This window comes from Perissodus microlepis, chromosome 22 (genome assembly GCF_051167445.1).
Source record: "Perissodus microlepis isolate ML-2025 ecotype Zambia chromosome 22, ASM5116744v1, whole genome shotgun sequence".
NCBI lineage: Eukaryota > Metazoa > Chordata > Actinopteri > Cichliformes > Cichlidae > Perissodus > Perissodus microlepis.
The window spans coordinates 24,592,763-24,618,994 of NC_140481.1; the positions used below are offsets into that span (position 1 = coordinate 24,592,763).

The 26,232-nt window shown below is 41.8% G+C and overlaps 2 protein-coding genes across 6 annotated transcripts; both read left to right on the forward strand.

Moving 5' to 3' along the window:
• Nucleotides 1-209: 209 nt before the first annotated feature.
• Nucleotides 210-15,369, forward strand: clspn (claspin). 3 transcript variants are annotated; one of them, XM_084919954.1, is made up of 24 exons: nucleotides 210-556; nucleotides 1,296-1,413; nucleotides 2,379-2,803; nucleotides 3,629-3,772; nucleotides 4,038-4,094; nucleotides 4,174-4,246; nucleotides 4,709-4,811; nucleotides 4,973-5,568; nucleotides 6,065-6,253; nucleotides 6,448-6,611; nucleotides 6,696-6,898; nucleotides 7,019-7,071; nucleotides 7,192-7,385; nucleotides 7,687-8,218; nucleotides 8,344-8,377; nucleotides 8,575-8,665; nucleotides 8,779-8,924; nucleotides 9,436-9,597; nucleotides 9,726-9,847; nucleotides 10,246-10,376; nucleotides 10,592-10,718; nucleotides 11,526-11,608; nucleotides 11,953-12,111; nucleotides 14,765-15,369. In XM_084919954.1, exons 1-24 carry the CDS (start codon nucleotides 533-535, stop codon nucleotides 14,888-14,890), a joined length of 4,056 nt encoding a protein of 1,351 aa, XP_084776080.1. In that variant the 5' UTR covers nucleotides 210-532; the 3' UTR covers nucleotides 14,891-15,369. The 3 variants fall into 3 exon arrangements, with proteins under 3 accessions (XP_084776080.1, XP_084776079.1, XP_084776081.1); XM_084919953.1 differs by having other exon boundaries at nucleotides 211-556; nucleotides 8,572-8,665; XM_084919955.1 differs by having other exon boundaries at nucleotides 212-334; nucleotides 8,572-8,665.
• Nucleotides 15,370-21,797: 6,428 nt separating this feature from the next.
• On the forward strand, nucleotides 21,798-25,008 carry c19h1orf216 (chromosome 19 C1orf216 homolog). Of its 3 annotated transcripts, none has more exons than XM_084919960.1 (2): nucleotides 21,798-22,005; nucleotides 23,467-25,008. In XM_084919960.1, the coding sequence occupies exon 2, from the start codon at nucleotides 23,489-23,491 to the stop codon at nucleotides 24,536-24,538; it is 1,050 nt and encodes a 349-aa protein (XP_084776086.1). In that variant the 5' UTR covers nucleotides 21,798-22,005; nucleotides 23,467-23,488; the 3' UTR covers nucleotides 24,539-25,008. The 3 variants fall into 3 exon arrangements, with proteins under 3 accessions (XP_084776086.1, XP_084776085.1, XP_084776084.1); XM_084919959.1 differs by lacking the exon at nucleotides 21,798-22,005 and adding an exon at nucleotides 22,030-22,139; XM_084919958.1 differs by lacking the exon at nucleotides 21,798-22,005 and adding an exon at nucleotides 22,162-22,444.
• Nucleotides 25,009-26,232: the final 1,224 nt, after the last annotated feature.

The following is a 26,232-nucleotide window of genomic DNA, read 5'->3' on the forward strand; positions in this document are numbered from 1 at the left end:
TGCCATTTTCCTTGCAACGGGACAATAGAATAGTTGCAAAACGGTGCATTTCCAATAACTGTGCTTTATGAGTAATTAGCATTACAATAAGCGTTAAAGTTGTTCTGATATTTGGAATTTTTTCCTTTTTGTTTCGTCTCCAGCAACAATCCCCACCCGCCGGAGAGGTCCCGGGGTTTAAGCAAACGCTTTTGCAATGCAGCGTAGTCAAATTAGGCGGGACAGCTGCGCCAAACAGACCAATAGGAAATCGAGAACACTGCGATTGACGTTCCGGTGACGAAAAACGGTGGGCCAGCTGTCACGGCGCGCGAAACATCAAAATTTCTATTCGGTGTGTATGGAACAGGCGGGAGGAAGATAACTTTTCCGGCTAAACGCTAACTAAATGTCAATTAAAATACAGAAGCACCACTGGTTGCTTTGACGGTAACTGGTCCACGTTTTTTGTGGCTAACACGAGAGTACGAGGTACCGTCTGAGCCTGTTTATTTTGCAAAAAAAAAGAACGTAAACTAGCCAGCGGACAAAGATGAGCTTGCTTTCTCAACAACAGGTCAGGCAATGCTTTGGTTTGTCAGTGATTGTCTTGAACCTCTGCCTAACTTTTCTAGACTTGCATATATCACTCTGTTTGATGGGGTAGTTTTTGTTTGGTGGAGATTGGCAAGATCGAAAGAAATATGGTAACTGCACATTTTGTTAGCCACCTAGCTTCCTGGCTAGGTTAGGTTTAGCTCCGCTCTTTTGGATAGTGATAACTGGCCTGGGCCTTTAAAGCGTGTCAATTTAACATTTTAATTTTAAATCCTTTTGTTAAAGTAAGTCCTAGGTGACTCACGGACAGCCTTATCTGTTGCCTGAATGGTGATAATTAGAAACGTCGAAAGGCAGACATGCTGCTCATTGTTTGGTTTACTTCAAGGCGCCAGTCCTGTCAACGAACAAGCGTTTCGCTGCCCAAAGTGACAAAAGTGACACCCATCCTCCGTGTTAACACCCTTTGTTTTTGTCAAATGCAGAAACATGCTATCCTGTGGTACTTTTTTTAAATGAGCTATGCAGCATTTTGGGTTGCCCTCCATTTGAAATGAATTCCTAGTGTTACTAGATTTAACAAAAGCAGTCCCACACTACATGGATCTCAATCAAGTAGCCTAAACTGAACTTCTACCCTTGCCTTAGGTGAACTGTTTTTCAGTTGATACTTAACCTCAAGTTTTTTTTTCCACTAAGTATCTTTTACTCCCCCCATGCAGCAACAATTCATGTGTATTATCTGCTACTGTATGCAGGCTGAGGCACTCCCAGTTGTGGCCCAGACTGCAACAGAGAGTGATTCAGACAGCGGTGTGGGCTCACCAGCAGAGGAGATGGCTACAGACACCTCTAACAAAAGAGAAGGTCGTTCAGGTAAAGCAGCATAACAATGAGCCACTCTGGCTGTGTAAATGAGGTATGCATTTATGCAACTGCCTGTGACACCAGAGTAGGCAGAGAAAAACTAGTTATCATAACGAGCCAGTCTGACCAAAGAATCAAAGCTGCAGTGCTTTAGAAAATATACATTCAAAGGTTATAAATGAAAGCAAACCAGTATCTAAAAGATGTCCAGTTTCCAAAGGACCAAATTTATTTGAGAAATAATAAAGGCAAAGAGTAACGTATCAGTCCAAGGGAAATTCTGTAGGAAATAGTATAAATACTTTAATAATGAAGTATTTCACTCTCCCTAGACTCATTTGTTTTTCTTCAGAAGGGTTTATATCAAGTTCTGTATATAATTGTCCTGCATATAAGAACTCTTGGTGCTCACTGAAGATGTTTTTCCCTTCCACCAAAGAAATTTCATCAGGGCTGTGAGCCAAACCACTCTCTGAGGACATATGTAGTTTTTGACTTCTGCTTTTTCTCCTGCCTTGAAGCTCCATTTCCCCCTTTTTTATTTTGTGACCAATATGTCCACCCTCCCACTTTAACCACATTAAGTTTGCTTTACCTGTCTCTTAACTTTGTCTCCAAACTACTCAATTTGCAGCTTATCTGTTTAGTCACTCTCCCAGAGGCCTGTTTCATGTTGAAAATCTCTTATTTGTAGACTTAAAATTACAAAAAGACATTACATTTTTTTAAATACCTTTTATGTTTTGGTCTTCCTTTTTTATTTCATTTATTTATTTATTTTGGTTAAACAAAAATATGCATTAGAATAAAATTCTACTTGAATTTATTTTTCTCACTGTTTAGTGCAAACTCGAGTATTTTGTTTCATTACACATTGATATGAGCTGGGATTACCACTCTACCATTTTCTACCATTTTCATTCTACTCTATTCTAATTTTCTAAATTGGTTGGTTTTGCTGTCTTATTTATCAGATTCTGATGACGACGAAGACATCACGGTGCACAGAAAGCCTCACCGTAATGCCATTAGAGACAGTGACAGCGAGGAAGAGGCGGCAGCTGCAGATAGCAGTGTACACATGGCAGAAGCACTAGTCTTATCTGCTTCCAGTGGAGAGGAAATGGAGACTGAGAAGGACAAGAAGAAGGAAAAGGGACGACAGAAGTGCAAGAGAATAAGCCGAGCTCCTGTTGATAGCGAGGACAGTGAGCCTGAGGAGGAGAAAAGTGGAAAAATGGAGGAGGCAGAGGGGAAAGTGGTGAAGAGGAAAGTGAAATCCACAAAAGAAGTGAAGGAAAGAGAGAAGAGCAGGAGACATCATGAGAAAAAGGAAAAGCGCAGCAAAGCGGTGGAAAAGCTGAAGAAGAAGGAGAGGAAAGGAGAGGAAAGGGATGAGGTGAGTTCTTTAGTGTCTGAACTCTTTTTGGCTGGTGTTTGATACATCAAGGGTTCTCACACACATGGGCAATAATACGTCCTGTGGACTGTCTCAGCCCGGTCTGTAACATATTATTAAAAATAATAAAATCAATAAAAGGTAGAATTATGTTTTTGAACCGCAAAGTGAATGATTGTCAGCAAAGTGGACTACGCTTACATAGGTGAAGAAAGATTTTATGTCAAGTACGTTACATGTTAAAAGCTTATATACCATTTAAGTAGATTTTTTAATGTAATCATGTGGCCTTTCTATCACTTTATATGATAGAAAGGCCACTTTCTGGTCACACTTGTGCAGTGTGACCAGAAAAAAGACAAAGATGGCGCACTCACAAATCCTCAAATGATTGTGTTAAATGTGTTGTCAAAATTAGTTTTTCAAACATTATTTTATCTCAAAATTGGAAACCTTTGACATTAAAAAAAAAAAAAAAAAAAAAAGTTATTATTTTTTTATGTCCCAGTCAGATGATGCTTTTCAGTGCATGTCCAACTGCTAGGCCAAGTAAACAGATCTGCTTCTGGAAGAACTTTGTTGTCAGGAAGAAAGGGGGGAAAAAACACTTCCTACCACATCAGTGTAATGATCAAACTATTGTTGTGGAAGCATTTGTGTTTTGGTTCCCCGAGCACTACAATAAGGTTTAAACTGCAGATCAAACTGAACAAAGTTTTAAAATTTAGATCTTGTGTGTTGTGCAAAATGTTGAAGCCATAAAAACAGGATACAATTTGGGTAATGTGTATGCAACTAAAATCAGCTTTACTCCCATTTCCTCAGGAAATGCCTCATCCTGGGACCCTGAATGACAGTGGATGTCCGCTCGGAGACACAGAACTTTTTGACAATGGTCTGGATGATGAGGAAGAAGAGTCTCTGGATGCGATCCGTGCTGCGGTCAAGCAAAAGATGAAAAAACATAAGGTGCAAAAACATCAAGTAGTTTAAAAGAGGGGCTCTCCACCCATTTTCCATCACTATAAAAGATAAACATTTGGAATTGGTATCATTTATGTTTGGCCTTTGACTTATTTCCTTAAGAAAAATTAAAACAGCTGTTGAATTTATGTCAGTGACTTGAGATAAATTTAAATCCTTCAATTTTATTGTAACACTTTGGTTTAATGTTGTGGTGAGAATAGTTGGACCATGTTGGGCATTGTGTCCTTTTGTTTCTATGTTGCTACAGGATCCCCTCTCCAATGAGGAGGAGGATGAAGAGGTGCCAGAGAAGCCCCAGCGTGCGGTATGCAACATCAGAAAATAAATAAATAAATACTTTAAATTGTAAGCAGTTTGTCATTGCCACTATGTGACTCTTTCAGGAGAGAAAGGCTGCATGTGCCAGCAAAGAGGCGATGAAGCAGCTCCACAGTGAGTCTCAGAGGCTGATCAGAGGTCAGTTGATAAGAGACGTTTATTTAACCCATAAAGTTTCATTGTGGGTAATAATTTGAATAGAGGATGGTATTCTAGTATTCTTTCCATACTTGCAAACACTTCTGGTTTTTCTGGTTTTCCCGTACTTTAAAATCTTCTCATGGTGCCCACCCTGCTGTTTCTCCTGTGTATTTACACTGCAGTGCAGACTTTATTATAAATAACTGAAGTAGATGCATCTTTAAGGTTTTAGTTTATTCTAAACCTTAATTGCTAATTTCATTTAAAGAAAATGGAATGAATTTCACCATCTGATGTTGACTTTGGTAAAGGTGGATAATTTTTCACTTATTCAAGCCACTAGAATCAATAACAAGTGAAACATTGTAAATATTTTCTGTGGAGAATATTGCATAGATGTTGACAGGTGTAATTTAATGACTTATCTGCTACTAAAACTGCATTCTTCTGCCTTTTTAGAGTCTTCACTTGGCCTGCCCTACCACATCCCCGAGCCCAAGACCATCGACCAGTTCTTTAAGAAGAGAGCAAGGCCAGAGGGTCCTGCCATGGCATTGTTGAAGTAAATACTAACATGACATTTAACACATTTCAGGTCAGACACAAGTCATGTAAGGATGGCCGCTGGACCTGCTCATTTCACACAAGTGCAGATTTAAGTAACTGTACTTTGATTCTGTCAAAGTAAAATGTTTACATTTATAAAACTCTTTCTGCTTTTAGATCTGCAAAGTACTCAGAAATGATGTTGGAGACACCGTCAGCTCCTCCACCTTCTGTAAACCCACCCAGCAAACTGCCATCCACTGAGCAGGACTGTAATTCTTCTTTGGATATGTCGCCCAATCAAATCCAGCCTTTACTTCAGCCAGCAGCAACCTCATCCCCGCAAAAGCAGAACCTCAACCAGGCCGGAGAAACTTCGGTTACCTCGGATCCTGAGCAGGAGTCAGGCCCAATGCTTTACCTCTCTGAGAGTCTGCAGGACTCAGTCACAGCTGATGCTGAAGACAAGCCTGCATCTGACTCAGGAGAGGAAACCTCAGCTGCTCCTTTACCACAAAATCCAACTGCAGCAACATCTGACTCTAAAACCCTGCAGAAAGAGACTGTATCTAGGGCTGTGGTTGATCCTGCAGCTCCTCAGTGTTTGAGTGCTGATTCAGCTACAACAGAGCCCTCGGTACAGCAGCCTACCAAACCGAAGAAAGACAAATTGACCAGACTAAAGGAGTTGGGACTGGATCCGCCTCCTATTGCAAAATTGTGTCCAGATGATGGAGCTTTTGTACAGCTCGACCCTCCACAGCTTAACCCTGGTGAGTCACAAATATTTCCCAATCTCAGCAAGAAGACATCGAGAATCAAGCCTTTTGATCCTTTGCCATGGTCACTGTGATAAATTAGGTGATTTGACTTCAAAATGTGCATAATCTCACGGGGGAAAGAAGTACTAGCAGGCAACTTTTCCCAGGAAAAATATGTGCACAATGTTACTTCATTTCATCTAGCTACACTGGCAACATCCTTCCTCTTTGTTTTTATCATGTTTATTGTGCTGAGCAGCAGAAATCTGAACACATGGCTGAGCGCTCTATGGTTTGGGAAGGCAGAAAACAATTAGAACATACTCTCCTTCTCTCAGGACCTCATAACATGTCCCAGATGCAGTTTTAAATCCTTTGAAACACGATGTGAGATCAAATGAAGTGTTGTGCACTACAAAATATTTGTCCTCATCCAAAGCAAGGCCCGATGTCTTCTGTGTCAGGCAGCCAAAGAAAACCTCTCTTACCTCTCCTCTTCTTCAACTAGGTGTGGAGGCTCTGAAGGAGCGTTATCTGCGTCACATTATTGCACCCACACGACCCCAAGGGGAGCGCACTTTGCAGCTTGACATCATCCGTAAGGACAGCACCCCATCTGGCCAGGAGGAGCTGCACACGGAGTCTCTCACTGTGACTGTCAAAGAAGGAGCAGAGGAGCCTGTGACCACTAAACCAGGTCTGGATATGTAGAAGAGAGAAATTATACAATTTTAAATTGTTTAGCATTTCTGTGAGCGTCATCATTTCACTTTAGATTATATAATTAATTGAATATAAGTAGTTATGATGGGCTTACGTTTACAATCATTAACCACAACTACACGTGGATCAGCTGGAAATGATATGACTCCCTTGCTCATCTCTGTGTAGGAGAAAAGCTGCTGACTCTGAAGCAGCGCCTGCAGCTCGCCATGGCCCAACGGAGAAAAGAGGAGAGGGCGCGCAAGGCCGAGCTGAATCGCCTAGACAACGAAGACTGTGGGGAGGACGAAGAGGAGGAGGAAGACATGACGGATGAGTCAGAGGAGGAAGAAGTACGTGGATGATTTTGTTACGCTGCACAAATTTTAGCTTTTACCCTCTTTGCACTTGCATCAAGCTGTTCTTCTGTCCCTCAGGGTGTCGATGACTTATTGGGAGGTGGTGATGGTGAAGAAGACGACATGAAGGACAATGAAGATGAAGAGGAAGAAGGCAGCATGGTTCAGAGTATGAGGAGCCCTTCTCCAGTGGCACTGATCGGACCCTCGCCAACTCCCGACCTCATTAACACAGATGGCACTCTCATGCTGTTCCCTGGAAACTCTTCCTCGCGCACCGGGTGTGTTTGCAGTTTTGTAGAAGCACCTTTAAAGTCTCTTATATTTGGCTGCAAGATGTCACCTGCAGCAGCTTGTTTAATGGATAAAATTAAAAATATTTTTGGTTTTTCTTTTTTTAGTGATGGTGTAAGAAGGTCTGGGCCTTCTGGACATGACAGTGGCAGTAAGATGGGTGGGTAAAGTGGAAGAGCTCCATTTAGTTTGACCGTATTTCCTCTTCCTTTTTTTTTTTGTTTTGTTATTGTGAGAAATTGAAAGTACACTCTTCCTCTCCTCCCCCGCTCGTCTCCAGAAGAGGATGACTCCCTGTCCCTGGTGAAGGACAACAGCCACAACAGCAGCTTTGAGCTCCCAGGGTCCATGATTACATCATACCAACCAGTGAATAACCAGCGTGGCACAGGACGAAGTGTCCTCAACTCTTCCATTTTCCGCTCCCCTTCACCATGCCTCTTCAGGCCGAGCTTCCTCGGCTCTGCCTCAAAGGTGAGAAGAAATGTTTTTCATTCACTCTAATTATTGCAGCATCAGACAGATTTCATGAGGGGTTTGAATTTGGGCCAAACATGCCCTTGGTTACATACATGCATATTTAGTTAAGTCCAAAAAAATTGACGAATCAATAAGGCTCAGAGAAAATCCACGAATAAGACTGTATCTGCAAATAACCAAGAGCTCACCTGCAAGTGCATTTTATACAAATAGAATAAAAGAAAATAGAAACCAAACTACACATTCAACATTAGAATGAGTACTTATATTTTACTTTAAAAAAATTCTCTTTCAGAGTTCAGGCAAGCTCTCCGAGCGTTCTCTTTGCCTCCCTGTTGAAGACTCCCAAGACCTGTACGCATCTCCTTCTCCCAGTGCAGATTCAGGCCCCCTGGATGGAGCTGCTTCTGGTCCTGGTCTAGCAGGTGACTCTCAGGGTCGTTTTTCACTTGAAGATGATGCTCAGTCCCAGTTACTTGACGCAGATGGTTTTCTAAATGTGGGGCCGCGCCCCGGTGCACCCACCTCTCACAAGAGGCAGCTGATCTTGGGCAGCCTGGATGAAAATGCAATGGATGCACACATGGGGGAGCTGTTGGGGTTGTGTTCAGGTGGTTTTGGGTCAGGGAAGAGCAACTCCATAGGGGGAGAGGGCGTTGGAGCAACACAGGAGGATGAGCTGCTTGGGTTGTGCTCAGGAGCGTTTCCACCGACACAAGCTGAAGGGCAGCAGACAAAGAAAAGGAAAGAGGGAGAAGACGATGAAGACTCTGAAAATACTATGGATCAGCTGCTGGGTCTATGTTCAGGCAAATTTTCGAGTCCAGGTAAGAGTGGTGTGCATTTCTGCTTTTTTATAAATGACATTGCATCATTGCATTTTTTTTTTTTTGTCACTTCCTCTACAGCTCATGTTTTTACACAATCCTTTTTCGTTTGCTACCAAATTTAGGTTCTACTCACACAGCTTCACCATCACAAGACAGGTACGGTACAAATATCTTCAGTATCATTTTCTGGTTTTGTTAATAATCTCTAAAGTTTGATTAGTTTCTGTGATCCTTTAAGCTGCTCCTCTCCCTCATTACCCCCAAACTGGTTTGATTAGAGGATTATAGGAATAATAACTGAAATATTTACTTGCAATGTAAGATTTTCACTTTGATTTTACACTATTAAGTAGAAAGAAGTTAGAGGGTAGAGAGCAGCAGGAGGAGGAGGAAGAAGAGGAGGACTGCGAGTTCCGGCTCCTATCAGATGTTGAGAGTGAGCAGGTAAACAAAGAAACAAACAAAAAACACTTCAAGTGTTTTGGATTTTTTTATTTTTTTTGGTTAAATATATAATGCAATTACTAAAGTATTAAAAATGTCTTGTGGGTGTAAAGGAGGACAACGATGATGATGGTAATGATGGAGAGGAGGAAAATGATGAGGAAGATGAAGCAGATGCCAGCGAAGAGGAAAACAATGAGGTGGAAGAGGAGGAACTGGAGGGTGTGTTCGCGCCACGGGTGAAAAAAAAGAAGAAAATGTAAGTGGAAGTGCTTTTATGCAACGTGATCGATGGAAAGTGGCAGAGTGTTGTGGCCAAATCCTGCTGTGGGAAGATTTTTGGTGGCAGTAAAATACGTCTGTATTTGGATGTAATGCAGCAAACATGACGCTTTGTTGAATAAAGCAGCCCTTCTTATAAATAAGTACAGAATTGAATAATACTTTTCATTGTGGCCTAACTAAATGTCTGTGCAAAATTGATCTGAGCAGCAGGCTTTTTTATGCAGTTTAGAGACCAACAGATAAATGTGTTGGATGTTGTTTCTGGCTTTGAAAGTTGTTTAAACTTCACTGACTGATGGAAATGAGTGCTCTTTTTTTTTTTTTTAAGTTAATGCAAAGATTCTCACTTAAACTATTAGATTTTGCCATTTGAATTAGGTCATTGGCCGCTAACCATCAATTTGCAAACTGTAGAAATACTTAATTTTCACTGCTAATCCACACCTGTGACACAGCTTGAAAGGTTTCTTGGATCTCCTTGGCAGGCGACTGACCGACTATGTGGACTCGGAGGCCGAGCTGTCTGGTAGTGATCTAGGCAGCGATGATGAGGACGGCGACAGAGGGAGCGAGTATGAGGAAGAGGAGCTTCTGGAAGACCTTCCCTCTGATGAAGAGCTGCAAAACCAAGTCAACAAGATCCACATGTGAGCAAAGACTAATTGATTTATAAAATGATGTCTTTTGTGTGAAGTACATCAACGAGAATACTGAAAAGGGCAGTTGGCACAAAAACGATGTAAAAGTTGTTAAAATGTGTCTGTTGTTCTTACAGGAAGCAGATTTTGGATGATGACAAGCGTCGCCTGAGGCTGTATCAGGAGCGCTACCTGGCTGATGGAGACTTGCACTCTGACGGTCCTGGACGAGCGCGTCGCTTCCGATGGAAGAACATTGGTGAGTTTACAGGATGAACGATTAAATGCCTGGATTACCAAATACCGATAATGAGTGTTGGTAGGACTCAGTTGGAGTAACAGCAGTAATAAAATGCACAAATTTAAATGAATAAAAACATTATTAGCTATTTGTTTCAGGTTTTATAAGAATTTAGCAGCATTATCTGTATTCAGTTAATTGCAACTTTAACACTGTCAGGACAAAATATTTTTTTTAGCATCTAGCACAAGACAGTGGACACAATATAGAAGAAAAGATAAAGTAAAAGATAACTAAATTACTTATTTTAATCAAAGCATCCTAAATATGACAAGTGAGTGATGATTTCTTCTGATTATTGGGTCTAACTGTACACATTTGTCATTGAGAGATTTTAATTGTAATTTTTGGTCCAGATGATGCTTTCAGCATGGAGAGAACTGGAGCCGAGGGCGAGGAAGACTGGGAGGAAGAGGATGATGTGGACCAGGCTGAGGTCCAAAGACGGATAGAGAGACTGGAGAGAGAGCAGTGGCTCAGGGAACAGGTGGGTTTTATGGTTTGCAGTTTTTTTTGCACACACACATGAAGGAGGTGGCACTAATGGAAAAATATACATTTGAAAAAAAAAAAGTGTGATGGTTTTCGCTAACTTCTGTTAAAAGGATTTCTTAGAGATGGGCTGTGTGCGCCTTATGAATTGGCCTCCTCTGTGAGGGCTGCTGCTGTTTTGTGTTCATTCTTTTGTCACTCTTCTCACAGTCTGAACAGAAAGCCAAAAAAGGAGAGGATTTGGAATTGGATGCAGATGATGAGAAGATTGGAGAGGAAGACAGTCAATTCATGAAACTTGCCAAAAAACTGACTGCCAAGACTCTGCAAAGAAAAGGTTAGTTTGATAAAAGTCCCCATGAGTAGAATCCCATCTACTTAAAAACACCCAGAGGAGCTTTTGTCCAGCAGTTATTGGCACAACTGTCTTGCATAGCAGGAAAAATAAAAGATTAAAAAAGAAAAATAGGTGAATTAATTAATGGTAGTAGTTAAGACACACAGTCAAACTGCAGAATAAAGCCAAACAACAAGAGGCCAATCTGAGGACTTTAGGACCTATGAAGAATACAGAGGGTTTAAATCATAAAGTCAAGAAAGGTTTTAAAGTTGGTATTTTAAACTATTTCAAAAAGGATAATTTAAGGACCCCCAAGATTAGTGTAGTTTTTCAGTTTGTTGCCGAATTGTTAATAGAAAATATAAGAAACATACATTTTCATCTACTCAGTGTTGAAAGTTGGGAGTACAGTTGGACAGATGGGTAGATTCAGATAATGTGCTACATGGCTGTAGTAATGACGGTACTAAAAACACCAACATGTGTCCCAGCAAACAAAACTTGACCATTCGCAGAAACAGCTACAGAAATTCCCGTTCTGTAAAAGAAAAAAAAGGAATATAATCAGTAGCTAAATCTTTCATTTATTTAACTGGCTGCTTCGTATCGTCACAAAACAAAGTTCTACAATGAGATATGAATCACATTTAAAGGGTGTTTGCACTTAAAAGTATGAAGTTTTTCTGTACTTAATTCAACATGAAAACACTTAAGGAATTCATATGCAACACATGCACAACCACGTCATTCTTGTTAAATAAACTGGTGCTTTACTTAAGCTAACTGTGTAACTGTTTAAACCAGAGCCGCCTGTGGCACCACAACCAGAGAAGAAGAAAGCAGCAGCAGCTCTCAATCCCTTCCAGAGGCCCTCTCAGCCTTTACAGGTAATTCAAACACCCTGTGAATAACTTTTCTTTCTTTTATTTATTTATTTTTTTTGAAGTCTAAATAATACCTGCTTTTTGTTGTCTGTGTAACAATGTACAAAGAATTCAACATTAATCACGGCGTGAACAGTGTTGGAGTCTGCCCCACTCTGTCACTGCTTTCTTCTCTTCTCCATGCTGTCCTATAAAGAAAAGGCTAAATGGCAAAAATATGTTTAGTTATTGCTTTTTACTAAATAAAACAAATATTTTAACTGTCACACAGTGGGTGTTTGCAAGACTTCATCGTGTGTTCATCCATAATCTGCACAAGGCCGGTCTAAGATCTGTGTTTCTCCCAGGTGAGGAGAGGTTCTCTCCTGAGTCAGCCTCAGTCCGTCCTCCAGAAGCTGGCTTCCATCTCAGAGGGAAATCCTCTGGCCCCCAGAAACAGCCGTGGATTCCTCTTCCAAACACTCTCTCCTGAGAAGGTTAACTCTTCAGATGCTCCACAGAAACAGGTGAGTCAGAATTATGATGCTAAAAAAACTATTAATAAAATCCATTTCATGAGTACATGTGACAGAAGTTCAGCAGAATGTTCAAAGCGTGCTTCATTTTATACTCCCAAACACTCAGCCCCACCCTTCATGTACACTGAATAGGCTCAGTTGTGTTATGTAAGTTAATATGACTGCAGTTTTACTGCTGTCGTTTTGTTTTTTTTTTAGTGATTTTTTTTTAAATAATGATGATGATAATAATGGATCAGTCATGAATAAAATTTTCTGTAAAATGCCCCCAAAACTGTTAAAATGAGAATCTGTAGCCCGCGGTGAAGCCTTCAAACTGCTTGTTTTGTTTGATTTTTTTAATCAGGTTTAAACAAAACCAGAGAGGTCAGTACATGAATAAAAACAACTGTTTAAATATTTGAAAATTCAGGTTGAACCAAGGTTATACTGGTAAATTAGCAGAACTAGAGCTGAACTCAAAATCTCACTTAACAAAAGGAACTAATACTTAAAAAAATCCTCTCAGGTTCATTCAGATCAAAGTTTAAATTGATCAAGGGCACTGAACTCTTTAAATTGCCACTGATGGTCAAGTCCGCACTGTCTCCATCCATTAAAACTGTTAGGACCATTTTTAAATGGATAAAAAAAAAAGCAAATTGTAATGTAAAGCACTTTCATGTCTCCACTATATGCACTGTTATGAAGTGTTGCTGCAAAAACAATGAAACTCTGGGAACCAGTCCTGTCCTGTGTGACCATTTAATGAGCATCTGTCTTACTGATGAATATTCTGCCTGGCGTCAAGGATCAGTGGCCCACAGCAGCAGCATGCAATGACCCTCACTGCTAATTTGTAAAACAATAGTCCAGCATTCCTGCAGGCCCCTCTGGCTTCAATCAGTTCAGTCTTAAAATGCAAAGTAAGGCTTGAATTGCTCTTTGCAATGATTAAGTACTTAAATCAACTCTTAAACTGCCTTTAAAAATAAAACAGAAACAGAAATGAAACACAGAAGACACTTTTCTTGCATTGTGAAATCTTGTTAATAACCATGAAAGTCACATGACCTCCAATCGATGTCTTTTTCATGAGACATTAGTGACTCCCGAGGAAAAATGTTGTAAATGTACTAAGTGGAAACTGGAAAAACAGTCGATTAACCTCTCCAAAAGTTGATTCTGTTCATCTGGACGTAGCGTTTTGTGGGAGAAACGTTTCGTCACTCATCTAAGTGACTTCTTCAGCCTCAGCTGACTGCAGGTTTCCCCCAATCTTATAAACAGTACATTTGCATAATGACTGAAACCAGCCCACTGAAGGAACAATGGGCTGGGAGGTCAGTTCCTTAATCTTAACTCTATCAAGATTAAGGAACTGACCTCCCAGCCCATTGTTCCCGATGAACAGACAACAAAGATGAACAGAATCAACTTTTGGAGATTTACTTACCTGAATGATATAGCATGCATCAAGAAGTCGATTAACCTCTTTAAACCACTTTAACTCACAGGCTGATTAATGTAACATACAACTAATTATCACAATAACAAAGGTGGTTTTAAAAAAAAATTAGTATTAAATTTAAATGACATCGTGCATTTCAATTTCCAGAGTCCAGAAAACTTTATATTCAGGTGGGGAACTGCAGGGTTTAGATCTCACCCTGGGTCAACACAACTGAATCAAATGATTAGTTCATTACCAGGCCTCTGGAGAACTTCAACACATGTTGAGGAGGTAATTTAGCCATTTATATCAGCTGTGTTGGGTCAAGGATCTAAAACCTGCATGACACCCCACCTCTATTTGACAAAAATCTCTACAATTTCCTGTAAATTCTGACCATTTGATAAGCAGAGATGTCTGTTACAGTTGAAGCCACCATGAATAAAAATATGGTCAAATTCAAGGGGAATGTTTACTCAGCCTTTAAAAGCTTTGGGGAGGCCACCAAAGGTTTAGATGGATGGACAGGAAATTGTATTGCAGCAGGAATCACATCACTGTGGAGGAATTTTGTCCCACTCTTCTTTGCAAAATTGTTTTAATTCAAGAAATCGGGAAAGGCAGCAAATGCGTTATTACCTCAAGGAGTTCAAAAGATTTCACGATAAGCGATCTAAGTGCGACTGGTCTAAAGTCGTTGGCGCCTGAAAGTCTAGGGGAACTTCAGAAGAGGAACAATTATGAACACATTTCAAATAATTCTTATTGTGTGATGGTTTTAAAAAAAATCTAGAAATTTCAGTTTTCCTTTTAATAGTCACACAACAGCAAACTTTCCCATCTCCTAACAAGCACAGGTGGCCTTAGAAATCCGGCTGCTCTCCTTAAAGTGTCATTTCCCAACTCTGTCTGCTTGTCTCTTTAGTGAGGTCTCGCTGTTCTAAAATAAATGCAGAAACGAAATGTTTTCCACAGAGCTCGGGGCTTCTCTTAAGTATGAGAGTCATGTGAATGTGCTGGGTGAAGTCATGGTTTCTGGTGTATTCTCAATATTGGACACTATGTGGCGGCAAAGCCCACATTTCTAACAGTAGATTAAAGGCTGACTTTTACACTGTCAGTCCCAGTGCACACGCAGTCACTAGCCGGTATATTGTTTTATTTTGTATGGCAGTTTTGTAAACAGACGAACTGATGTTTGTTCCTCAGACGATGAAGAAGAGGGGGCAGATGGGGGCAGCGAATCCAGCAGCAAAGAGGGTCTGCAGAGAGAACAAACCTGCAGGACAGACCAAAGGGTCTCAGAGGAGCATCTTCAACTTCCTGGACCACTGATGATGCAGCGCACTAACTGAATGAGGATGAAAAGCTGGCTGGAAGTCCAAGTTTTTCTCCCAGCTGCTACAGAGGCAGTGAGGAGGCAGAACTGACCTTTAACTTTCAGTGTTTCACTTCACAATAAGACTGAGAAAAACGAAGCTAGTGGCAAAACTCTGGGTGATTTCAGGATTATGAGACGTCTCCCCACCTGTGCACATTTTGTGGTTGAGCATAAACCACCAGCAAAACACACCACTGAAGATCCTGCTACTCTTTTACTCGATGACTTGCACACTTAATCTTCCCTTGTTCAGCTCGTGTGTTCAAATATTTAATCCGTTATGCCACTAGCGACATTCATCTGATCTGACTTGACCTAATTTGGACAACATGATTGAGGTCTATCTAGAAATGTTTTATCATGTACATATGGTTTTTCTTTTTAAGAAGTAGGGAGTTTATTTGTGTGATGTTTTAAATGTATTTGTTTTACAGTGTAAATAAAATATTTTAAGACATAAATCTGATTCTTTTCTTGTCTCGTTAGACCAGATTCTAGTTTTCAGTATGTTTTGAACATCCTAAGAAGATTAAAGGAATTGCAAAGATGTGCATGTTAGGTTACTTGATTTATCTAAACAGAAATCAATGCATGGCCCTATGATAGACTGCCCACTTGTCCAGACTGTACCCCACATCTTGCTCTACAACAGCTGGGATAGACGCCAAAATTGGAGGAGCTGATTCTGATCTGCGGGGGCCAAACATTGGTAAATTTCTTGGAGAAGCCCCTCCAGTGTGCTAATATCATTGGACCAATCGGCTTCATTGTAGCATGCTGTTTCCAGCTTTTTAAATGTATCTATGTAGTGGAAATCAGTTCTACTTGGATATTGACACTGTCTGAGATATCTGTTCCCAAGTTCAGAATTTGGGAAGTCTTGTGCTACATAAAGTTGTTAGTAGGACTTGTCTGGGTTTACATATTTACAAAAATGTTTCATGATTTTTTTTAAAATGTGTCCATGCACAGCATCAATTGCCTAAAAAAAAAGGCAGCATGATTTTGGCAGCAAATATGATTGCCTTTCCTCGAATGTTCAAATCCATTTAAGCTGAACATTGAACTAAAAGGTGGAACACACTGTCTGTCATATCTATCTGTGACAGATTTCCAGTCTTTCAAGGACTCTTTTGACTCTTCTTTTCACTTTTTCCTCCTATTTTAAAGCATAATTGCAATTTAGAGACTAATGATTTGGTAAGTGGCTAATAATAGGCTGGCATTAAAGGGATGGTCTTCTAACGAGCCCTTTCATGTCTCTCCATCTCATTAGTAGCCACGGTGATTAGCAGGAGGTCCTGGGGTTAGGATCGGTCGCAGGAGGCCCCATTACACATCATTAGGGGCCAACGCCAGGAGGGTCTGGAATGAGCCCCATGGAGGGCCCCCGCCTGCAAAGAGCTGCTGTATACCTGCAGGCAGGCTGGCTTAATCCTGGTGTTGTTATGGCAGAGAAGGCATCTTTTCTCTTTTTTTAGCTTTTGTCAAAACATTAATGGTAAGTTTGAATGTTAAAATTTAAAGGGCAGAGAATCACTGGATATATTTTCAGCAGTGAGCAGCATCCATCATCATTTCCGTGTCATTTATATGCAATTAACTGACATAAAGACTTGACTCCAAGTCCTGAGGCCCGATGAGCGGGGTCAAGAAATCAATTTTAATTAGAATTTAATAGGAATAATGTCTGCAAGTCCTTTCTTCTTTTGCATCAACACCATAGCCTCCTCTCCAAACTGAATTTCACAACTTTGTTTAACCCCCGAGAGGGAATTACGAGGTCAGCGCAGTGAAGCCAACCCCCCCCCCCCCCCCCCCCCCCTCCACCCTGAACTCCACATTCACTCTACACTTGAAAGAGGAGGAAGGTTACATGTTTTGGCATGGAGGCCCAGCTTCTAAATATCTAGAGGACACGGATCTGGCGTTATTCAGATTATGAGGAGGAGAAAGGGCAGAGGGTGGAATAATTGAAGAGAAACATGAGCTGTAGCACCCAAGGGTTTGTGTGTTTGTGTCAGCACTGTACGTGTATATGTGCGTACTTGTATTTAAAGTAAAAGTGTATAATTAGAGTGCAAAGCGACCTCTGTGCTGGATTAGTGGTTCAATTTAGCACGTCTTGGGTGATTTGGCTGATTTTAAAGAGTGCTGGCTGTGAGCTGGAGGTCCAGCGAGCTTCTCTTTGCAGATTCTCTTTGCATCTCAGGACCAGGGATCTGACAGCGTAGCCCATGGGTGCTGCCGGCTGCCCTCGGCCACTGTCACAGCCGAGACTGGTGCCCGAGCAGATGTGGAGCTGAACTGAGGGAAGTGGGTCACGGTGCTGCAGGCTGTGTACAATTCAAACAAGGCCTTATTATGCACAAGGTAAGTCACGCTCCTTTTTTACTCTTTTCGTGTGTTTGTCTGTGTGTGTGTGTCAAATGAAGGCATGGCTGCTGTGTTAACATTACAATAATCTTTCTTCCCCCAGGAGGCCTCGCAGACGACCCTCAGTCAGCCGAGTTCAGTCTATCGCTCTTTCCATCAGTGTCCTCTGCAGTTGTCTTTTGTAACTTGGGTTTTTTCTTTCTTTTCGAGAGAGGGGAGATGGAAGAAGAGATGATTTTGCGTGTGACGAGGCCTTGGGCGCACGACTGTGTTTGATGTATTTTTTATGTGCTTAGGCTACTGGTGAACGATGGGGAGGGCGAGGGATGGGGAAGGAGTGAGAGAGGACGCCTGGAGCTGATGCAGTTGAATGGGGATGTTGTTGAAGGAGAAAAGGGAGGGAGGAAAGAGATAGAAGTGTGCGTGTGTGTGTGTGTGTGTGTGTGTGTGTGTGTGTGTGTGTGTGTGTGTGTGTGTGTGTGTAGGGGAGGGAGGGAGGTTGAGTTTTTTTTTTTTTTATTTCTGCTGGCAGCAACATTATGTCAGGGGGATGAGTGCAGGGAGGAGAGAGACAGCGAACACTTGTTAAGTCTGTCTGATGTAGCCTCTCTATACCAGACACACACCTCCAGAAAACACACTTACACATGCACGCACACACACACATATTCAGACACACAGAAACCACTGCCATGCCCCTCTGATCTGACAGTTCCAAAAACATTCAGTCACCAGCTTGGAGAAAATATCACATTGCAACAAATCCTGCAGTCCTCCCTTTTGTGAGGACCGGGGGTATGATGCCGCCTGTCGGTGTTGCATTCTCCGTAACATTTTGCCTTAAACACACCTGAGACTGTAAATGATGAAGTGTGTTGTCCTAAGACTAAAACATCCCCTGTTAGCTTTATATAATATGCACTCTTATCAGCCCCGATGATGACGGTGTGTTCGGTGACTAACTGGAGGATTTGGGATTTACTGATGTGATTCTACTTACCTTAAATTCGCTTGAGTGATTTCCTCCATTTCCCAGAAAGTATTTTAACAACCACCAGAAGATGGGCATGGCTTTTTTCTTGTTGAATCCAACAAAAGGGAGATAAACTGATTATACAGTTATCACAGTGAAAGCATCACATGATGATTTGTGCGTGTTTTTGGTGAATTTAAATCCCCGAAGCCACACAGGGAAAAAAGCTGTGACTGTGTTGATATGCACGGTCACAAGTAAAAGTAATTAGCACTAAAATATACTCAATAAATCAGCTCCGTCATAGTATATTCAAGATAATTGTGATGTATGCACATTATTGTTGTTGCAGTGGGTGGTTTTGGTGTAGCTGATTACATTATATTGACTCTCACCTGGGGAAAACCAACCACAGCATATCAGCACATATACCTCATACCAGCTGTCAAACACGGTGGAGGAGGGATGATGATTTAGACTCGTTTTAAAGCCACAGATTTGGGCACTTTGGACTCGTGATGAACTCCTCTGTATACTAAAGTATTCTAGGCTCCAGCGTGTCTGCCAGTAAAAGCTACACCCAAACTGGGTCGTGCAACAGGACAATGACACCAAGCAGAGCAGCAAACCTACAACAGAATGGCTGAAAAAGAGAAGAATCAAAGAGTTGCTATAATCCAGGTAAAGTCCAGACCTCAACCCAGTTGCCGTGTGGCAGGACCTTAAGAAAACTATGCATAAATCAATTCCAAAAAACTTCAATAAACTGAAGAAGAGTAGTCCAAAAAGTGTTTTTTCAGATGGTGAAAGGTCTGCCCTGCAGGTCAGTTTAGCACCCAGACTCTTCTACTACAAAGTCCTGCTGTTGTAATAGCCATAGGTCTTGCATATTTTGCTGAAATATGCAAGGCCTTCCCTGGAAATGTCATCTAATGGAAGTATGTGAGATGTATATGTGATGATGTCTTTCCAGATGTACAAGCTGCCAATTCCAATAGGCGCTAATACCATCAGAGATGCAGGCTTTTGAACTAAGCACTGATAACAAGCCAGATAGTCCCTCTCATCTGTAGTCCAGAGGATGCAGGGTCCATTGTATTTTCAAAAACAGTGTCAAATATTAAAATTATACTGTTTTGAGATTCCCACATGATCCTTCAAAGGATAACAGCAAGTGCCTGAGTCTGTGGGAAGCTGAGTAAATGTGTTGGTGACACAGAGTTCTCATGACGTTGTCAAGGTCCCCCTTGACTTCTGTTACCACAAGCTTCTTCGTTTCCTTTAAAATGAATCTAAAATCTATCTCAGTAGATATCATATCGTTATATCTGACAGAGAACAGAATGTGTGCACAAACATTTAAACAAAAGTATAAAATTTTCATTTTTGTGTGTTTTATGCATTTCTGGCAACGCATCAGGGAAAAAAGAATAACATTTATGGTAATTTTAATGCTGTCGATGTCAAAAGAGGTAAAATGTGACCTTAACGCTGTGCAAAGGTTATGTATGAGTGCAATTTTGGTGTCAGTCACTGATCCAGTTTGCATCTGTACTGTAAAACAAGACAATATGGAAACTTAGAACATCCAGCATGTCGAGAACTGACTTTTTTAAGTTTGGTATGAGAAACAGATTTGTCACGGGGAGAGATTAAATGTATTTGCAAGACTTAATGAATACATAACTGTTATACCGTGAAATTCCACCAGGCCTACAACTGTAAATTACATCAATGTTAAGTTTTTTACACACTTTATTGTTTTTGTGGTTTTAATTTTGACTGAATAAAACTGTCCCTTTCTCATATACTAAAAAACTAAATATAAAACAGTGAAAGAGAGTTAGATGTTCTCTAACAATTAAAACCCCCATATCTCTTATTTTATATCTCACATATGCATAGCTATATATTGTGACTCATGTAGACGTTATTATGTATTTGCTGGGTGACCTTTGCGCAACATCTCTAAAATTAGAAATATCCTGTCTCAGAGTGACGCTGAAAAACTAGTTCATGCATTTATTACTTCCAGGCTGGACTACTGTAATTCATTATTATCAGGATGTCCAAAAAACTCACTGAAAAGCCTTCAGCTAATCCAAAATGCTGCAGCAAGAGTACTGACAGGGACTAGAAGGAGAGAGCATATTTCTCCTGTTTTGGCTTCCCTTCATTGGCTTCCTGTTAAATCCAGAATTTAATTCAAAATCCTGCTCCTCACATACAAGGTCTTAAATAATCAGGCCCCATCTTATCTTAATGACCTTGTAGTACCATATCACCCTATTAGAGCACTTCGCTCTCGCTCTGCAGGCCTACTTGTTGTTCCTAGAGTATTTAAAAGTAGAATGGGAGGGAGAGCCTTCAGTTTTCAGGCCCCTCTTCTGTGGAACCAGCTTCCAGTTTGGATTCGGGAGACAGAAACTATCTCTACTTTTAAGATTAGGCTTAAAACTTTCCTTTTTGCTAAAGCATATAGTTAGGGCTGGACCAGGTGACCCTGAATCCTCCCTTAGTTATGCTGCAATAGACGTAGGCTGCCGGGGGATTCCCAAGATGTATTGAGTTTTTCCTTTCCAGTCACCTTTCTCACTCACTATGTATTAATAGACCTCTCTGCATTGAATCATATCTGTTATTAATCTCTGTCTCTCTTCCACAGCATGTCTTTTATCCTGTCTTCCTTCTCTCACCCCAACCGGTCGCAGCAGATGGCCGCCCCTCCCTGAGCCTGGTTCTGCCGGAGGTTTCTTCCTGTTAAAAGGGAGTTTTTCCTTCCCACTGTCGCCAAAGTGCTTGCTCATAGGGGGTCATATGATTGTTGGGTTTTTCTCTGTATCTATGAAGCGCCTTGAGGCGACTTTTGTTGTGATTTGGCGCTATATAAATAAAATTGAATTGAATTGAATTGAATTGAATTGAATTGACCTCCCCCACCGCCCCACCCCACCAGCCAACCTGGCAAAAGTAAAGTGACATCATAACATAAGGGAGTTTAAACCATGATCTAAAACAGTTATAGCATGTAGCATAATAATATTTCAGCTGATAGTGCAGTTTGACCAGCTTCACATTGACATGATGTCATCAAAATGTCATTAGAACAAGGGCCATAAAAGTAAACCACCCCCTCCAAACTCCAGCTGCAGCCAGATGTAGAAAGAGGGAGTGAATGGCACTACAGTAAAACCGTGTTGGTTATATTAAAGAGATCCTATGGATGGATTATAAACCACTTTTTAAACTTCTACATTGTGTTTATGAATGAGGATTCCCATAAAGGTACCCAAGAATTATTATTCTTTTTTGCCCATTTTGAGCTGCTTTTATTTCTTTTTATTTGTTCATTTATTTTACTTGCTGGATTTCCTCTATGGAAATAAGTTTGGTAGCTACCACCCACAGAATTAGAATCCATTGTAATAAAAAGACGCTCGTTTCTGGGAATTCAGACCGATTGTTGAAAAAACAATAAACACAACAGGCTTTCTGTCCTCGCACCGATTCATTCTCCACTGTTTCCTTTTTCCTTCAGTCCCAGCCCAGTTTAGGAAATGCTTTTAGTCGCCCAGCCTTTTCTTTTTTCTAGAGCTACCGCGTTAGGCTGAGAGGAGGAGAGAGGAAGATAAACATCACACAGAGGAGGGTCAGAGGAGGGGAAAAATTGGGAGGGCGCAGTGTCCAGCTTGTCTATCGAGCAACAAACCGGCAAAATAGGTAAGAAAAAACTGGAACCTCGTGCAAATAGATTCACATGTCTGACTTATGCAAGCGGTGAAAGGGAGATGAAGGGCAGGCTCTGAGGTTGTTTTATATGAGAAGGGCTAGAGTGGAGACTGCACAGATATGGGGTGAGCGTTACATAACGCAGCGCAGATTAAATATCCCTGCTTTTTCCTCTACATTTCTGAGTATATTTTTATTATTATTATTGTTTGAGGATGAAACTCTGAGGCGTTTTTGAGCTTTAGCAAAGAGCAGTGCTCGGATGAGGAAGAAGAACTGTCGCGTTTTAGGCTTTATTATCCTGATATTCTCCAATAAGCCGTAAAATGCAGCCACTGGGCGCCATTGGACGCCTTTTTCACGTTTTCTACAGAGCCAGGCGTCCTCATTTCAAGATTACAGGCATCTACCCAGCAGCAGGACTGCTTAGGTATTATTTTCCTTTATTTTCATCGCGCTTACGGCAACAAATATGGTGTTTTTGCACTCAGAGCGAAAAAATACAAACCACTCGTTATCAACATGAGAATTATTTTATTCTCCCATTTCAAGCGCCAGCACTGCGGCCAAAAACGCGTCGATTTCGGGCGGTTTGTCCTCGTTTCTCTCGCCGTGGTTAGAGCTTCAGCATGCGCGCTCGCGACACCGCCATCATCGCTGTCCTTCAGCACCACGTGAGCGCGCGTGCATAGGAAGAGGAGAGGGGACTGATTGACAGCAGCCTGGAGTCAGGATTAGAGAGATTTCCATTCTGAGGAGACATGTAAATATTTGACGCTAATAGAAATGGAGTGCGCAGACCAGCCTGTAGTTATAGACGTTATAAACAAGGAAAGTGTGTGTGTGTGTGTGTGTGTGTGTGTGTGTGTGTGTGTGTGTGTGTGTGTTTGGCCCTAGTGGGCTAGGCATTGAATTTTCCTCTGTTTTTGTTTTTGTTGCTTTAGCTCATGACTGCATTTTAGCTGTTTTGATCTTTTTTAATCCTCCTCCTTTCGCCCATGAAGAACTTTTCTTTGTTGCTTTGTTGTGCTGCCATGTGATGACAGGTTTAAGCAGCTACACACTGTGCAGGCCTGCGACACAGATTTATTTATTGTTTCACTGTGATTTGGCTTGACTTTCTTTTGTTAGAGCATATTTCACATTTCTCAATGCAACTTCTGATTGATGTTCTGTTTCTTTAACACACTAAGATGTTTTTCTGCAAAGGAAGCCAAAAACCTTAAATATTATAGACTGAAGCTATAAGCACTAGAAACTTAACTATGGATCTCAAGTAAGTCATGTCAAGTAGATTTTCATCTTCTATCTACATTTTTGGCTCCAGGAAGTTGAGAAACATTCAAAGTGATGTACATAGTGGCCAAATGTCCAGCGGTGCTGTGTGTAGAGGTTATTTGAAGTAAAGAACGGCACTACCAGTACTTTGATGTTATGTTCTTGTCATTTCAGTGAGAATCAGTCGAGGCCAGTGATGCTTCATCATCAGGACCAGCCTCTGAACTCAGCCTACGGAGGCTCCAACAATAGTTCCTCGTTCCAAAACAGGAAGTGCGACAAAGACGGTAACTTCAACTTCCTGCCAGGGAAAGACGATGAGGACTACACGGGCAATGTAGAAGGAGGAGGAGATGAGAACCGAAACCAGGTGCGGCCCCGAAACTTGGGCCCACTTGGGCGTGACCCCCCAAACTCAGGGGTTCTGTCGCCGCGCTCCCGCATGTCCTGCTGGAGTCGCCTTGAGCCTCTGCCTGAAATCGAAGGTGGGGACGATGGTTATGGTAGAGTGCCCCCTGATGGAGCGGAGGAGAGGAGGATGGAGGAAGAGGAGGGAAGGATGATGATGAACCAGGATGATGAGAAGCAGAGAGAGAAGAGGGAGCAGCAGAGGAGGAAGGGCAGCACAGACTTCAGAGGAAGACAGGAAGAGGATTATGATGCACTGCTGGATGACGAATGGGGAGACAGTGACTCCGAGTCTGAGTACAGCTACCGGTCTGGCGGCAGCATGTCTTCCCTCAACATGGAAAGCGGGGGAGAAGGGATGCTCATGGGAGGCCTGGACCGCATCGGTGTCGGGGAACCAAAATCGAGTCATCCGGAAAGTGGCCCAGCAGGAAACAGAGACCCAGCCACGAGACAAAGAAGCTTTAGCCGCAAGTCCCTCCCAGGAAGCAACCTGGGAAATCTGGAGGAAAGAGCGGAAGATCAAGACGATGATGACGATCAGTCCTCCGACTCAGACGGCGAGATGCCAGAGCTGATGGACACCGTGTGGACGCTGCGGGACCGTGAGCGCTTCAAGGCTCAGGAAATGGAGAAGCACCAGGTGCAGCTGACCATGTATCGCCGCCTGGCGCTGATCCGCTGGGTCCGCACCCTTCAGGGCCGCATCCAGGAACAGCAGAACCGCCTTCAGTCCAGCTTTGATGTCATCCTCACTCACAGGAAGGAGTTGTTGCGAATGGGCGCCGCTGCTGCCATAGCCAACACTGCTCCCGCTGCTGCTGTCAGCCAATCATGAGAGGAAACAAGTGTTTATAAAACTGCACTTTTGCTCATAAATTTCCTCTGGAAAAAGGAAAAAAAATCTCCCATCATCCCGTCAGACATTTTTAAGCTTTATGTTGCTTATTGTTGCTCATCTTCCCCGTTTTCCCATACAGAGCATCAATTACTGTATCAAACTCATCTTTGGGCTGCTGAAGACTGGCGTTAACTTCAGCTTCTACACAAAAACCAAAATGTCACATGACTTAGGATATATTCTCATTAAAGCAATGACTATATGAACTCTTGAGTGTTGTTATAATATGATGTTTATATCAGAAATGTCCTACATGCTGTTGTTACTTGTCTTGACCTCTGCGTAAAAAACAACAACCCAAATCCCTAAAAGTGTTGGAAAACATCCATGTGTTAGAGATGATTTCTACCAGGAGATGCTGTATATAATTATGATCAATTAAAAGAATAAAGTATCCTTCTATCTAATGTTTTGTGTGGATGTTTTTTTAATTTAACTTTTAAACAGCTTAATCTAGATTGAGCTCATAGGCATATCTGAGAGAAAGATGAAGGCTGATAACTCCACTTTAAGAGCACAGAGGCTTCTTTTGATTCCTGAGGAACATTTTAAGAAGCTGGTTTATCAAAGTTCCCTCAGAACAGATATGACTAAAGAAGGCCAGTTTTTATCTTCTGTAGCTGTACTTGCTGTACTTGGAGCCTTGGGCCAATGCCCTTTGAGCTCACAATTGCCTCTTTGTCAGCTGAACAAAGTTGTTTTGTATCTGCTCATCACACGGGGCTGGGAGCGTGTGTTCTGCAGGCAGTGTGATAGCCGTGTGAGGGCTCAAGCCTCAATCTTTACGGGCTGGGCTTCCGCCGCAGGCTCTCCGAGATCATCTCACCTCTTTCTAAGTGCGTGTATGTGTGTGTGTTCAGAAAGATACCAGCCACGCTGCCACCCTGTAATCTCCGTCCTGGGCGAGTCGATGGGAGTCGCTGGAAGCCCTCGGGGAGCTTCAGTCTGCGCCCCGGGCCGCTGCGGGTCCTATCCGGCCTCGGTGAACAGACGCCGGTCCGGTTGCGCGCAGGAGCCAAACCCCGGGGCAAGTTTGGGATAATCCCCAGCTATGCCTCCAAACCAATTCCAGTTTATTTATTTTTTTCCTAGCTTATCGCTTTTCTTGGACGCGCAGGCACCGCACAGAAAGTCTGAGTCCATTTCCATATTGATCCGCTGTTCGTTGTGTTTGCAAGGCGACAAATCTGAGCGGATAACATGTTTACAGCAGAGCAGTGACTTGTATACAACGTGATACAGAAAACATCCTCAAAAAAGGGACATCTGGGAACAAACGTGCCTTTGATGGGGATTTTGTAAACCGCGGAGACTTGATTTCAAGGTAGTTAGAGGTTATAAATGAAGTGAGACAAAGCTCACGAAGATAAATGAAGCTGCAGGGGCGCGAAGGGGAAAAACACGGCTGATCAGTTTTACCTCGGGATAAAGGAGGGTTCCAGTATCTTTAGAGCATATGACAATATTTTAGATGTGTGGTTCAGTATTAAAATATCCGCTGGTGCTAAGCTTATTAACTGTTTCCTCCATTTAAAAAAGAAGGAGGCTTTGTGTACATTAAAATGTAACTAGTGACTTTATTAATGGTTAATAAATGACTTATTATGCTTTTATAAATGCGTTGTAAGCAG

Bases quoted from the DNA above. Each gene is read 5' to 3' on its own strand.
- clspn (XM_084919953.1), top strand. From the start codon at position 533: ATGAGCTTGCTTTCTCAACAACAG. The intron at 4,247-4,708 runs GTCAGTTGATAA...CTGCCTTTTTAG, and splicing joins GTCTCAGAGGCTGATCAGAG to AGTCTTCACTTGGCCTGCCC. The intron at 8,666-8,778 runs GTAAACAAAGAA...GTGGGTGTAAAG, and splicing joins CAGATGTTGAGAGTGAGCAG to GAGGACAACGATGATGATGG.
- c19h1orf216 (XM_084919958.1), top strand. From the start codon at position 22,341: ATGCAGCCACTGGGCGCCATTGGACGCCTTTTTCACGTTTTCTACAGA. The intron at 22,445-23,466 runs GTATTATTTTCC...TTGTCATTTCAG, and splicing joins CCAGCAGCAGGACTGCTTAG to TGAGAATCAGTCGAGGCCAG.